The sequence below is a fragment of the Micrasema longulum genome, unplaced genomic scaffold (genome assembly GCF_059751315.1).
Source record: "Micrasema longulum isolate JH-2025_06_02 unplaced genomic scaffold, ASM5975131v1 h1tg000489l, whole genome shotgun sequence".
NCBI lineage: Eukaryota > Metazoa > Arthropoda > Insecta > Trichoptera > Brachycentridae > Micrasema > Micrasema longulum.
The window spans coordinates 201,067-216,971 of NW_028277686.1; the positions used below are offsets into that span (position 1 = coordinate 201,067).

The 15,905-nt window shown below is 35.4% G+C and overlaps 2 protein-coding genes across 12 annotated transcripts; one reads left to right on the plus strand and one right to left on the minus strand.

Moving 5' to 3' along the window:
- The first annotated feature begins 1,008 nt into the window (after positions 1-1,008).
- On the plus strand, positions 1,009-14,635 carry LOC148281167 (muscle LIM protein Mlp84B-like). 11 transcript variants are annotated; one of them, XM_088227148.1, is made up of 13 exons: positions 1,009-1,114; positions 2,591-2,724; positions 4,276-4,438; positions 5,746-5,863; positions 6,131-6,227; positions 6,534-6,630; positions 6,949-7,033; positions 7,310-7,406; positions 8,212-8,508; positions 9,242-9,374; positions 10,568-10,755; positions 11,051-11,204; positions 13,611-14,635. In XM_088227148.1, exons 7-13 carry the CDS (start codon positions 6,988-6,990, stop codon positions 13,731-13,733), a joined length of 1,038 nt encoding a protein of 345 aa, XP_088083274.1. In that variant the 5' UTR covers positions 1,009-1,114; positions 2,591-2,724; positions 4,276-4,438; positions 5,746-5,863; positions 6,131-6,227; positions 6,534-6,630; positions 6,949-6,987; the 3' UTR covers positions 13,734-14,635. The 11 variants fall into 11 exon arrangements, with proteins under 11 accessions (XP_088083274.1, XP_088083270.1, XP_088083273.1 ...); XM_088227149.1 differs by lacking the exon at positions 1,009-1,114 and adding an exon at positions 2,048-2,098; XM_088227144.1 differs by lacking the exon at positions 7,310-7,406.
- Positions 12,748-13,613, minus strand: LOC148281168 (selenoprotein F). The gene has a single exon (XM_088227150.1). The coding sequence runs from the start codon at positions 13,308-13,310 to the stop codon at positions 12,810-12,812; it is 501 nt and encodes a 166-aa protein (XP_088083276.1). The 5' UTR covers positions 13,311-13,613; the 3' UTR covers positions 12,748-12,809.
- Positions 14,636-15,905: the final 1,270 nt, after the last annotated feature.

Sequence of the window (15,905 nt, forward strand, 5' to 3'; positions counted from 1 at the left end):
AAACATTAAAATAAACGAAAACACTTAACACTTTCAGTTTTTCAGGAAGAATTTCAGTTTAATGCGTAGGGGAATATGAGTTAATTTTCATGACTATTCAACATACGAAAAGTAAAAATATTAATAAAATTACTGAAACTTGAAGCGGTTAAAAGTTGATGTGATTGGTATTTTGTTTTTTTCCCAGTTTTACTATTATCGTAACGATTTACTGTTTATAATATTAAAAAAAAACATGTTTTAATTTTAAAATAAGTGAAAACATGACTCCATTTTGTAAGTTGACACATCGAGCATTTTAATTCATTTAAAATGTCAACATTATGATTTTCTTCCGCATAACTCACTTGCGCGAATATTTTAAGAACCACTCGAAAAGCGTTTCTGAAAGTGCAATAACTAGTTCGCTGAATACTGAAAGTGAATATTACATGGGCTAGAATGATCCAACATTGTATAAGGTTGGTCTCGCATCACGGCATGCGTAAACAGCGAAGTCAACAGACAGCTGACCACTCACAGCTGAGGTATGCCGCTTTACCCGCCCTCTGACTCACGCTCTTCTCTCTCCCTTCCGCCCGTCGCGTCTACCGCCGCCCACAACCCGAATCTTCCGCCCCCCTCGAATACGAGCGTATCTCTCTCTTTCTCTCCCCTTTCCAAAGAAAATAGTAAAAAAAACACAGTAAACAATCGGGTTTATTTGACGTAAATGAAAAATTGTGAAAATGATACGCGGATTTTTATACTTTTGGTTATTTCGGTTGCTTTTACGCGTATAGGTGCGTGGAATTATCTCCTTTTGCAGTTGTCAATTAGGTATTGAATTTGAGGGAAATTTCGAATGAATCGCATGTCTTGACTCCAGTTCTGGGCGAGCCGGTGGATGCAGGCGGCACCACCGGCAGCGCTTGCAGTCCGCGGGAGGGGGGCCCGGGCGGGCGGGGAAGGGGCGCCGGGCCGTGTGCACAGCCGCCCATAGACTACCGGCAGCTCGCCTCTAAAACCGCCATTCGAACTTAAGTAGTCAGTGACGGTCGACCTACCAGCGACAGCCAACCTACCTTCCTCCAGGCACTATCGTCCGGCACAGCTACCTTCAACGACCGACCAGGTACAAACCGGGGACGTGACGCCACGAGTGCTGGAAGTGACGACATTTCCTGCTGTGCTTTGTGAACTGGAGCTTTACAAACATTGTGTTGTGATTGAACTCGCAAGTGATCTAGGGGCGAATCGCCAATTGTGACGGTGATAATAGTTAGACGCGAGTGTATCGGATATACTACGTATAAATAATAGGATCGTTCAAAATAATCCAACGTTTTTTAACCGGCATTTAAAAAGTTTTGAGCAACTTTCGATAATTTATATGTATTTTCCGAGTTTTTCCTGATTAATTATCTTTTTTGTTACAATATATGTTCAAAATGGACTTTTTCCGTAAATTAATTCAAATGAGTAGGTAAATCAATCGACGGTTCGCACGTGGTGGAAGAAACGGGGCAAGTTGTACTCCGAAATGATAGTCAAACGTCATTTTTTACGCATCGAAACACGTGGCGTCTCGCCAAATACTTGGACACGAGCCCAGGTCAAAAAAGCTGTTTAAAAAGATTTATATTAAAAAATAAAGCGGTAATTCTGGTAATACCGCGAGGCCGGGACAAACACGTTACATCAAAATAAAAACGGGTCAAGATGCAACATTAAAGATTCAGCATTAAAAAAATAATTTAGTTAAAACGATAATAATAAAAAGATTTACTTTTAAAAATCACTAAGAAAATTATTCAATTTTTTTAAAGTGATGATTAAATTTGATTAATTAATTTTTTGAGATAAAATCTCATAAAATTTTTCCGTATGAAACCCAATCTCCGTCCGCCCGGAGCAGCGGTGGGTGGGGAAGGGGAGACATGAAGCAACGACTCCAAATTTGGCTCGCACGTAAATAGTTCGCCCTACTTATAAATACCACGTTGGATAATATTCCTCGATAGCGTTTCATTCCCCTTAGACCCTCGGGAACGATCTACGCTTCGCTGAACAATAAAACCAACCGTAAATTTAACATTGGGAGTATTTTCCGCGGCAGGTAACTCGCCTGAACACCCTTTCAATAGACTTCGGGAATAATGTGAAGTCGGACATTCGCGCGTTGATAGAAACGTTCGAATGTTTTGGCAGTTACGCGGCTTTCGCATTTCTTTCGTCGTCGGTATTTGACAAGAACTGTTTCATAATACCTACGATTAAATCAATTAGGGCTGGTACACAAACAAATTTAAATGAGATTCAATACCCGATAAAACCAATTATTATACAAAGTGTGTATTACGTGACCCGATTTCCAATTAAAATTTTAAAAATGAAAGTGAGAACTTAAATCGAATTACGCGGATTCTTATAATGAGACGACTTATTTAAAAATAAAATTATTATATCAGTACAACGTTTTATTTATTAATTAAAAGCAAACGACTTCATACAACAAAGTTGAATTATTTTCCGGTAGATACAATAGTTTCGTTGAGATGAAAGTTTTCTTTATTTTTATCGTTTATTAATCTTGTGTTTCCTTTTTCAGGCCAAACAACTAAAACAAAATGCCTTTCAAGCCAATTGAGAACCCAAAGTGCCCTAAATGCGGCAAGTCAGTGTACGCCGCTGAGGAGAGAGTCGCTGGAGGACTCAAGTTCCACAAAATGTGCTTCAAGTGTGGTAAGTTTTCCGTAATCATTACTAGCAGATGATAGTATATTTGCCCCACATTAAAGGTTAGCCCTTCGGATTAACTTTTATTGCTCCCTATTATTTTACAAGTGCCTTTTACAATATAAAATTTAACAGTATAAGGGATTAAGTTATATAAAAATAAAACACTAATATGGGAATTATATGGTTCCCTTTATGAACCTTGTGGCGCATAGGGCACTGCATTGGTACACCAACCGCGGCGTATCTTGATCATTGGGTTTTTTCTGAAAACTTTTTATAAATATTTAATATAAAACTGTTTAATATAAAAAAAATTTAGACTACAATAAGCCGGGAGGCCCAATTACATTGGCAAATTACACCGTAGAACACCCATGCTCGAGAAAAAACACATTTATTTTTTTGTTCTCACCGAGAATCGAACCCTAAACTTTAACTAGCACTACACATAGATTTTGTAATGCAATGGAGGTTCAGATTCAGAACTTGGCGAGTGTTTTAATTGCAGAAAAAAACGCTCCCAACAGATTTGGAATAATTAAATTTAACAATGGATTGAGAAACAATTTTTTTTTAACCTATTCTACTGACCAAACCTCAAAATGCATAAAAAAAGTGGCGCAAAAACACATTTTCTTTCAATACAATCATTTGGTACATTTTATGACAGTAAAGAAATCATGATTTAACTGCTGTAAACTGTTAGGGTAAAATGGATAATGATTGCCCACCCAAGAATGATTGTTATCTATACAATTCACAATATTTAGGATTTATTATTTACATTTGATAATAAACAAATACTTGTTTTATTGATTGTTTTTTTACGAAAATACTGAAGTGAGCATTCACTTTGATTTCGGGAGGTGTTTTTGTTGTGAAAAAAAGTATTTATGTAACAGTTTAATTAATTTATAGCAAAAGTAAAGATAAAAAAAATATATTTTACTATTTCATTGTTATTAGATGAGTAAGGTCAAACCTATAACTGTCAAACTAAAGGATGGGTCATGGGGTCTACCACAAACTTTGAATTCGGGCAAAGAAATTTTAGGTTTCTGGGTCCAAAAATATAAAATATGTTACCCGATCTTTACGAAACTATGACCCGAATTCAATGAAATAAATTTGTAATATAATGATTACTGGATTTAGGTAGAGAAAAATCGGAAAACTAACTAAAAAACATTCTGAAATAATAAATGGTATATATATTGTATAACTTTATAATAAATTAACTAGTAGGTAGTCATGTTATTGTTTATTTTTGCATAAAAATGTCTGCCTTAAAACAGGTTGTACCTAGTTAGGCAGACTAGACATAATACAGAGAAATCTATTACCTAAGTATGTATGTAGTAGATAAAGAAATTGTAATATTTGTTAATAAACCATTATTATTATTATTCAAAGTCAACATTTCCTTAAGCGGGCAATCATTAGCAACTTTACCTATTTCGATTTGAAAAAATCAATTTGCAGTTTTCTGATCTCTCGTGCAAATTGAGAGAGAGTTCAATGGAACAGCAAATAATGCGGCTATTACTGTTACAGGAATGTGCAGCAAGTTGCTCGACTCCACCAACTGCACCGAGCACGAAGGACAGCTGTTCTGCAAGAACTGTCACGCGCGCAAGTATGGTCCCAAGGGATACGGCTTCGGCGGCGGAGCCGGATGCTTGTCCATGGACGCTGGAGCTCAATTCCAGGAAGGAACGTGAGTACCGAGTGCTCGTGTGTCTCCCTACCCCTGATGCTCTTACACCACTCGACCCCGAGAACTACTTTCCTTATCGCCGTCGATCTATATACATATATATTTGTTTTGCAATTACTAGCAGCTTGGATCCATACTCGCATCGGGTTACGAATCATTATTGTAAAGCGTAGAGTCATTCGTTACTACCCTAGCATTAACCTGTTTGAATAGCATTAACCCTGTGAAGCGGGAATTGTAAATACTAGAAGCCGTTGAAAGAGAGAGGAGGGAGCAGTTTTGACGCCGCATGACCTAGTTCGTTTGTTGGAAACAGGCAGTAAGTGAGCGGAGGAGAAGGCGGCCGCCGCAGGCGCCCCAGCTGTCCGGGCTCCGGCGCCCCCTGCCCCCGTCCCCCCGCCCCCCGGCCCCCGACCCACCGGGACCCTCGCCCCCGAACACGCGCAGGACATCTCGCGCTTTTTCTTTATACTTAGAGTTAACACGTTCTTTAATATTTTTATAATCGTTGGTTTCCTTTCAATTTATATACCTTTAAACAATTATCCGATACAAACATTCAATTTTTATTTTGCTCAGTTTGTCAATACAGATGTCATGAATTTTTTTTTATAAATAAAAAAACATGGAAAAATATTAGTGTTATAGTTGTAGAAAACAGCGGACCGTGAACTTGAGAATGGTCTTACACCAAACTGGGCTCAGTTCGCGGTCCTCTGCCACCCTTTCCTATCCCTACCCCTAGCTGCAGAGGGAAGCAGCCCCAGGATAAATGGTGAGCGCACTTCTTACAGTGGCTAGCATGGCTTCCAGGCTTCTGGCTTCTGGCTTCTCACACGTCACCGCTATGCCTGCCCGTGTTTAACCGTAGCTCGCTAACTGCATGCATTACTTAACGCTTCCTAACCCAAGAGATCCGACCGCACTAACCCGTGTCACTTGGATGGGATAAGGAAAGTGTCCTCGGGACGTCGGGGGAGGGAATGGCGGCGGGGCGACTTGTCCCATCGCTCCAGCATCACATTAATCATTTCTCTCATTTCAGTTCTGACAAATCGTAACACAATAAACGCACCCCTTTGAAACGTTCGATTCGCCGCAACGCAGCCGAATGTTTAGACCTTGGTATATAGTCTTTAATGAATTCACAAGTTGCTTTGTTAACAAATCTTAAGGCTGTGGGAAGTTGGTTGAGTTTGGGTGGTCGCAACACATTAACGTCTTAGAGCAGTAACCGGAGCTTAGTAAAGTACTAGTAGTGATAACTCAACCAATCTGGATGGGATTTAACTTGATGGTAATTACAGGCGCATGAATGGAGCTTGCATGGAGCCCCGTGTCATTGCCAAGGCTCCCGAGGGACAAGGATGCCCACGCTGTGGAGGCTTCGTGTATGCCGCAGAGCAGATGCTCGCTAGAGGACGTGTAAGTATCTTTAAATATATTTCGATTTTCTTTTTAAATGGTAATAACTATTTTAAAGTAGATAACTAGTAACTATTGATATAAGTAATTGGATTTTGTTTTAATTACCGTTTTTTAATAAGTATACCGACAAGTTATAAATTCAGTTTTGTTATTTACCTATGCAAAATATGTTTGAAATCAATTAACTTTAAAAATTCCTTTTATGCTGAGATTTGAAAGTCAGGATGAATTTCAGAATACTTTTAATATTTCCTTCAACAACAGGGGTATCACAGGCGCTGTTTCAAATGCATCAGTTGCAACAGAACTTTAGACTCTACAATGCACTGTGATGGACCAGACATGGACATATATTGCCGAGGTACACAACCTGATCTGATTCAGATTTATGTGTTTGTGGGACCAAAATACTATCATAATAAGATGTAATGAAGCACGAAAAGATACCCACATATTGTGCTCACAAAAACCCGCATCTTTCCATTTATCACTTACTCTTAGAACCTCTGTGGTTGGTCCATGCACGACTTAAACTATATGTGTGTAGAATTACACTTCAGTTACATCCATCACGTCATAATCATATAGAATAAGACAGTATTTTTGTGCATTTGCAAGTTTTTTGTGATGAACCTAGCTAGAACTGCATTATTTACTATTGTTAAAGGGATGGCATAGGGAGTGTTTCAAGTGTGGCGACTGTGCCAAGGGACTGGATTCAGTGAACTGTTGCGAGGGACCGGACAAAAACATCTACTGCAAAGGTAAACCATTCATCAATTAATTCATAGTTCACAAATTATTAAAATCTCTCCTAGCTGCATCATATCTCTGGAAAATAAACTACAATACATTAACAAATATGTACATAATTATAAAACTGAATCGTTTAAATGGTTCAATCTTTAAAAAATACTGTTGGAAAGGTTTCTAAACCCTTGTGAATATTACTGATCCAAGCTGTACGAAGAGTTTTGAAAGATATGATGCAGCCAGTGTGTCATTCATCTATTCAACTCGTAATCGTCCCAGTTTTGTTTTGGAATGCTTTTGGTTTGACTCAGTTTGTTCTGTCCCCGTAGTGTGTTACGGGAAGAAGTTCGGCCCCAAGGGTTACGGCTATGGTCAGGGAGGTGGCGCGTTGCAGAGCGACTGCTTCCCCGTTGGGTAAGTCTCTCTAGCTGCGCGCCAATCATCAGACACCCGCTCCGGAATGTCCACTTATTATTCTGGGAACCTAGGATATCAATATTTGTATGTAAAATCATTCAACTAATGACAATAACATTTCACTATGGAGACAGTTAAATTTGACTCATAAAACAAAGTTTGGGATATTGAATTGATAAGTGGACATGCTGGTTATCGGGTCTTAATGCATGATTGCCGCTGCTTTAAACTTATATTCTTCTGGCATTCACGCTTATCTGCTTAACCATACAGGGTGCTACGCTCAGCGATTTGGACCTCGTGGCATTGGCCACGCTGGGATGTCGTCTCTTGGCCTCATGTGCGATATATTGGACTCTGAATGGCAGAGGTACAATCTGACCCAAACCTAGTCCTTTTTATTTTTGTATTTGTATGTACATCCATATATAATGGCATTATCGTCAAACTTGAAGACATTCTATTTTACATGTAATGGACAAGTGCATGTTTTATGGTATAATGCTTGCTTGTTTAAACATATGTTTGAAAAACATTTAATTTCCATTGTTTAAAACCTGTTTTATCTTCAAACATTAACACTTGTCAACATACAAGTTAAATTTGATAATAAATCATCACAAACATTTGATTCTAAAACATGATTTTCATACATCAAAACCAACTAAAATTTTTAATGACCATTTTATTCATACACCACAATAGCTCTTGAAAGTACCTTCTTAACTACACATATTTAATAATCATATAATTGTTTGCACATTCCTACTTGACAACATATTAATAATACCCATTTCTCAAATAAAATGTTGTTTATCCTCACTCCATTGGCATGTGTATTTTATAAAAATCATTACTATGACGAAAATAAATTAGAAATTGCACCAGTTAAAACCAATTCAGAAAAAAATACTAATGTATTCACTATATTATATTTTGTTCCTCAAAAGAATATTCAAAAGATATTTTTAAAACAAATTCATTAAGAAATTAAAAGCCTATATATGGGTATTATCTAGTTTGGTAATTTTTCAATTAAACTGTTAAAATTAAATACATGTATAGGTTAGATGTGAGTAGGTCAGAATAAAACATTATGAAATACGATTTTTCTTGTTTTTAAAGATTAAAAACTGAACAGACGATGTGTATTAATTATTGTTTTGATTAACTAGTGATCAAGCACCCAAAACTACGTTGATCGACACCACCTCGATCATGGCTGCCGCTGGTCAGGGATGTCCTCGATGCGGAGGAGTTGTATTTGCCGCTGAGATGGTTCTCGCGAAGGGCCATGAGTGGCATCGCAAATGCTTCAAGTGCCGTGACTGCACTAAGACCCTAGACTCCATCATTGCTTGCGATGGCCCCAATGGAGAAGTTTACTGTAAGACCTGCTATGGCAAGAAGTGGGGACCCCATGGATATGGGTTCGCTTGTGGATCTGGCTTCCTGCAGACCGATGGCTTGACGTAAGTTGATAATTCATTTTGAAATATTTTAAACATTAAATTTGGTAGTATTTTGGAAAACAAGTTTTAAGTATTGAAATAAAAACATGCTCATACATAAAGCAAACTAGCATCTCAAGAATTTGACATTTATTTAACGAATGGTCAGTAATGAAAAAAAAATGCGCTAAAACTATTATTATTTCATTTATTTTGCACCACAACAGGCCAGGAGCCCCAATTAATGGTGAATTATATTACAGAATACCCAGGCTTGAGAAAAATCACAGATCTTTTTCGTGTGCTCACTGGGAATCGAACCCAGAACCGTCCGTGTGTAAGTCTCAGTCTTGACCACTACACCACGGAGGCCGCCATTTGATTTTCATTCGATATAAAATGTGGATAAGGCTATGAAGTTTAATGCTTCGAAATAAATATCATTGATTATATTTTAGCACATTGGACTTTGAATTCAGCTAGACAATTAAATAAAAATTTCCGCCATTTAAAAAAACAAATTTCTGTAATAATAATAAAAAATATATAAATTTTTCCTAAAGCAATTCAATGATTGCGCCTTAATCAATTATGAATTCATATAATGTGCAGGTAATCAATAATTAATTCATAGCCATATTTTAAGAGCTGAAAACTAATTTTATTATTACGTATCAATGTAGAATGTTGATTTGAAATAATTAGCAACATGATGCTGTCAGGATATACAACAATATTTTCCCTTGGTTAATAGCGAAGAAGAAATTTCCAAGAGCAGACCATTCTACAACCCAGATACAACATCCATCAAGGCTCCCAAGGGACAAGGATGCCCTCGCTGTGGAGGAATGGTGTTCGCTGCTGAACAACAGCTTGCTAAGGGAACGGTAAGAATTTTTATTCCACATTAAATGAGCTAAAATTATATGCCTAGTACCAAATTAGTGGTCACAGCAGAAAGTTATTTGTTTATGAATCTAGAGATAAATTCATAGGGACAACAATTAACATTTAGGTATTTTGAAATAAATTGTCATGTTTATGACAATAAAAGGCTCTAGGAAACTTCCATCATTCATTTGTTATTCCATATGTGCACTTAATGGTGCATAGGGCACCACATTTGTACATCAACTAGAGCGTATTTTTTCAAAGATCTTATAATTCAAAGACTATGAATTATTTTAGTATAAAACTAGTGATGAAACGGATCATGATTTGACCGAATATAGGATATTCAACAAGCCTCTAAGCCGAATAGCCGGATACCAAATTTCTCTCATAATTAAAAACGAAATGTTCAATGGGCATAAAATAAAAATGTGTTAAAATATTTTTCATAATATTTATCTATCAATGATTTGCATATCAATATGTTTCATAAGTTTATTAATAAAATAATTTTTAATAGTTTCACCCCCTGCACTTTTTTTTTTTCATGCAAATATATTTTTAATTAAAAAATACTTTTTGATGAACATTTTTTATTTGCGGGTAAAATTATTTTAGAGTGTATACTGAACACCGACAAGCATTTTTACGCAAAAAAAGTCAATTTTTCAGATAATGAGGGTTATATATTTTTCCCAAACATGGTCGATACCAATAAAGCATACCAATAAAGCAATTTAGTGGCGTTTGTTTCCCGCAGTTTAATAAATATTATGTATGCTCCATATAGTTACCGGATATCCGTTTCATCAATAAAAACATATTTTTAAATAAATATTTCATGGGAACCATGTCTTGAATTGAACTCGATACCTTTTGCATGGTAGGCTGACACTGACCAAGAGGCAGACAAAAGCTTATTATTTATAGTTTGTATCTAATAGCACCACAGTGTATGGAACTAAATGGAATTTTAATTTAACACTTCAATATTATGACATAATAAACTGTATACTATGAGAGAAATGAAACTAATGATAATGATTTCTGAATTCTCTTGAAAAGTTAGTGTTGATCTATGTCTGCTGCCATGTTGATTTATTTTAAATTGATGAGGGATAATTTTACTGCAGAATAGACAAAGATGTTTCAGACAAATGAAGGTATTATAACAAAGTGAACATTTCAGATGTGGCACAAGAAATGCTTCAACTGCGCTGAGTGCCATCGCCCCCTGGACTCCATGTTGGCGTGTGATGGCCCTGATAAGGAGATCCACTGCAGGGCTTGCTACGGAAAACTCTTTGGACCTAAAGGTTTCGGATTCGGTCATGCTCCCACCCTGGTCTGTGCTGATTCTGAACCGACCCATTGTTTGTAAGTTTCCCATTCCAAGACAGTACTAAACTTTGCTAATTGAAAAAAAAAAACATTAATAACGTGTTGAGAGTTGTGAACTAAATCAATATTTTGTAAAATTATTATTTATATTTTTGTAAATTAATTTTTTTTTATTTTTATCAAAAGTAAAGAAAATTTCGTTTTAAAAATGGGTAGAATGTGACACAGTGACAAGTGATTTGTCTAGACTTTCATATTCCCTTAGCAAATGTGTTAAAATGGCAAACGTATTTTTGGATTTATTTGTAATATTTTTTTAATAAATTCCTAGCTCTGATGGGGCTCCATTCACCGGAGCTAAGGCTTTAGCCGGAACTGGCTGCCCTCGCTGCGGATACCCCGTATATGCTGCGGAACAGATGATCTCCAAGAACCAAATCTGGCACAAACGTTGCTTCTCTTGCACAGATTGCCATAAATCTTTGGTAAGCATTACTTTTTATCTATGCTCATTCAAAATTATTTTAGAACACTTAAAGATTTAACTGTCATACCACAAACCGAAGAAATTGGTATATTACTTGCGCATATGCGTGCATTATTTTATTTTAATTAGCAATTTGAGGATTTTAAAATCAACCTGGCGCTTTTAAATGTCTGCTCTCTTTGAAAAGAAGCATTATTTAAAAATCTAGATCAACATGTTTTGTCAATTTTTGTTATGGTATGAAATTTCTTGTGGCAGATACTTACGGTTTAATAAAATAAAACTCATCTCAGTTAATAATGTTAACACATTGTAGTCGGGCGCTTCGAACAATAGACTCTAGCCTATAGCGGGTGTTTTTCGCGATTAGCGCAAAAATATATCGCTTTCTTAAAATTGACATAATTTCTAAACCAAATAATATTTTCGATCGAAATTTTCAAAGAAATCATATTTGACATTTGATCATCAAAAATAAATAAATTTAGGTAAAAAGTGGTCAATAATTGGTTTTACTTTGCATAATCGGTCGGAACTATCTATGATTTCTTCATTGTTAGAAAAATGCCACGCTTTCCATATCTGCCGAAACCGGTCTCTGGACATCGTTTTAGCAAAATAAGGAGTTTCGGTTGTTGGTTCAGTAGACCAGTACTCGTCCCTTATATCCTTTCGAACTTGTCCCATCAAAATAATCAGCCCCAAAAACTTTTTCATTTCTTTCAAAGTAATATTTTTCCACTTTCCCGATTTTTTATATAATTTGTAATTATGTGAGTTTTGGTGGTAATATCTATTAGATTCGTTTATAAAATATTCAAACAAATCATCACCGATAAATAACTCTATCGCATCACTTACAGTTTGAGGACAATGGACATTTGAATTCAAACCGCGGCGGCCTAAAAACGATTCCAGAACTGGAGGATTATCAAACGATGACCACATCCTCATCTGAGCTCGTCTCCGAATCAGAATCACTTTCAATAGTGCGACGGTGAAACGTTCTAGGTCTTGGTATTTGTTCATCATCACTCGGTTCTTTGTCTGACAACTCTTCAATGTCATCATTCCATGAACAATTAGATAAATTGTCGGCATACACTTCATCGTCACTATCATTGGCTTGTAAAGACATTTTTGTAGGGGTAACGTCCTATACAATGCTAATATATTCAAATAAGAAAATACCAAACAGTAAACAAAACAGTGCGAGCGGTATGAAAAATAGTCCAATACGTGAAATGACTCAAACTAAACTGGAGATTGAGATCGCATAAAACTCTAGATTTCTGGCGACGCCTTTACAAGTGGCACACTAGCCAATCCGGACAAGGCATCTCAAATAACGTCGACAGACTGTCGCCTAGCACCCCAGGTAGCAAATCACCCTTCAAGGCGTTTTATTTCACGCTGATAACAAACCCGTTTAATGCCGTTTCCCGCCAACAACCGACAGTCGACAAAAACGGCATTTGCCGTGTCCCGCGGTTGACCGACAGTCCGCGAAAAACGGCAAATGCCGTGTCCCGACGACAATGTGTTAAAAAAAACTTTATTTGATTGTAATTATTATAAATAATAAGCAGCACATAGAATACTTCTAAACTCTATTTGTTTTTAAATAATCTTCTTCTTCATCCATAATTAAATGAGTGTTCAAAAACTCCTCTACTGTATCCGTATTCCATTTTTCGATAGCAACAACTTCAACAACATTCCCATCCTTATCTTGTAGCTTGATTATCGGGTCCAATCCTCTCACATACTTAATTTGGAGGTTAGAAAACTTGGCGGGTCTTGTGCTCTTGACAAAAGCCTGGATTTGTGGATAAGCGGAAAATTTACAAGTGCACACTTCTAATACTGCACTAGCGTACCTTTTTTCGGCATTCGAATTCTCGTCATGATGACAGCATTCTTTGCAATGATCCCTCAATGTTTCCAAACCGAAATCTTTTAGTTGGTCACAGGACGAGCACAATAAATTTGCTTTGTTAAATCCCAGAGACCAACAGTCTTCAGATGAGAATTCTGCTTTTGCTAAATTTAGAGATAGTATAATACATAATGAAATAAACACGGATTTCATCATAAATAACATATTACGGACAATCGGCGATTTAAAACTAAAAATTGTGCGATTGACCGACGAATAGACAAACGATCAGAAATTTGACAGACGGGATGACAGATTTGTCAGATTTTATTTTCATAGACCAAAATGAGAACGTGTTAAAGCCGTTAAAATGTGCTAGTATCAGTACCTACTTATAAAATATAGGGGCACTAATAAAAAAAATTTCGTTATAAAAGAAAAAACTAATACATAAAAATTCATTCTGAATAGTTAAGGTACGAAAAAAGGTTGTAACAATTAAATCACAATTGTTTTTTCTTGCAGGACTCCACCAACCTCTGCGATGGACCCGATGGAGGCATCTACTGCCGTGGTTGTTATGGTAGAAACTATGGACCCAAGGGCGTTGGCTTTGGAATGGGAGCGGGAACTCTAACAATGGCTTGAATGCAATCAGCTTAGCACTAAGATATTATACATATTTCGCAATGTGATGACTGAATGAACTTAGGTGTAAGTTGGAAGACTCATCAGGGAACTGCTATTTCTTGTATCGTAGATTGTGCTGTATATTACAAAAACAATGACCGTATACGAAAACATTCTAATAAAGTTAATAGACTCGTAATAGTAAAGTTCGCTATGAAGTTTTTCATGTTTGACAATGTGTAACTGTGTCGAGGAAATAATAATTTTATTATAGGAAGATGCTTATTTAATATTTTTTTGCACAAGTAACATTTAAGACAGATCTTACATATTTATAATATAAAGTTAATATATCAGAGATAATATATAATCAGATGGGAGAAACGCTTTTATACATTACCCGCATTCTATTGTATCCAAACATTTCAACATGATAAACTTTGATAAGTTGAATCTCGTAGATTAGATATGATTGTGGACTGATTGGTTTCGCGATGAAAGTCTGTTTCATCAAAGAAGCGGAATAGGGAGGCGTCGACAATGCTTCCCCAAGGCCTGTGTACTTATTATTCCAAGTGTATCACGTATAATATATATCTCTTAACAATTAGCTAATCTTCGATCGACCAGGCCGTTACGCCTGAGGAAATACCATTTTCATAATTTATTTTTCTACGCCAGTGATTTACATTTTTACAAAGCTGTGCTGTTTTCCCAGGTGTAATATTTACTTCCCACAAAGTAGATGAAGCAACTTGACAGTAAAGTTGCTAAGTATCGCTTGCAAGCCGTTTATTAGTACTTCACACACTCTACACTGAGCGCTTATAGAACAGCTTACATTTTAGTCTATAAGTTCAAACATATTTCGATTACTCTACATGTAAATTTTAATAAATAAAATAAAACTCAAATAAAAATGAATTGTGGTTTTATTATATATATCATCTTTATATGGGAATTATATTAATGTAATACATAGGTAACATTGTTAGAAACTAGGAAACAATAATATTTTACAATTGCCTTATTTAAACTTCTTGAAAAAAGAAACAAAACAGAAAAATTATAAGTTGAAAAAAAACATACATGTACATAATTATTATTAAATGGGCAACTGTGAAATAATTAACAATATTTTGAGTGTGTCTAAACGTTTATGGACAAAATATTGGATTTCACCCCCTAAGGAGATTAAGATTAACATATTACAATGGAGAACATTTTAGAGAAGGAAACATATTTAATTTTATTTTTTGACAAAAATGAATGACACAGTATTTAAAAAATTCACATGATTATCACAGTTTTTGGTAAAAAATATTCAATATTTTGCAAAAATTTATGAAATATATACAAACCATAGAGTTAAAATGTGTGCAACGGGGCTGTAAGATACAGAATAAACACTTGAGAAAATAAAACATATTGGTATCTACTGGATATTTCTCTATTCATGATTGACAAATGTGGTAAAAAACTGGATTTAAAAATGGTATATACTATCTTATCCTGTAAACATATTGATAATATTCTGGCAAGATCTCGTTTTATAATTTATCAACTTGTAAATAGATACAGTAAACAAAAATATATTTTACAGATAATTATAAGAATAAAACATATTTGTGGCAAGCGTTCATAAACAGTTAAAACAAAAAAAATAAAATAGGGAAAATCATAGTAAAAGAGATAGCATAGCAAAAAAAAAAAGAAAATGTAATCAATCAGATTTCGTAATTTTAAAGATTTATTTTTTATTATTCTTCAATTAGTGCGTTTTTTATGAAATAAGAAAATACGAAACACTTTTTTTTATAGCTAGATACAACTTTAACAAAAATATTAATGTACTTACCGATATGCACTAAGACCTAAATTGCTAACACAATTGTACTGTAAAAAATGTCCTGATAATAATTACATCTCACAAAAAAATAGTTTTAAAAGAAATACACATAATACTTAATTTATTTGTTTTAAAAAACATACATCATAATTTTACAAGGTACAACAGAAATAAATTACTAAATGGTGGTGGTAAAATAATAAATAAATGTATAAAATAATAAATACACGGTGACGAATTATTAACAAATCATTTGTTGGCTGGACGCAGAATGGATATGTCACATTTTGAACAAATATCAGTTTTTGATGTATTTATGTCGGCCAATATACTATTTATAC

Bases quoted from the DNA above. Each gene is read 5' to 3' on its own strand.
- LOC148281168 (XM_088227150.1), bottom strand. From the start codon at position 13,310: ATGTTATTTATGATGAAATCCGTGTTTATTTCATTATGTATTATACTA.
- LOC148281167 (XM_088227138.1), top strand. From the start codon at position 2,610: ATGCCTTTCAAGCCAATTGAGAACCCAAAGTGCCCTAAATGCGGCAAG. The intron at 6,228-7,309 runs GTACACAACCTG...TTAACCATACAG, and splicing joins CATGGACATATATTGCCGAG to GGTGCTACGCTCAGCGATTT. The intron at 7,407-8,211 runs GTACAATCTGAC...TTGATTAACTAG, and splicing joins TTGGACTCTGAATGGCAGAG to TGATCAAGCACCCAAAACTA.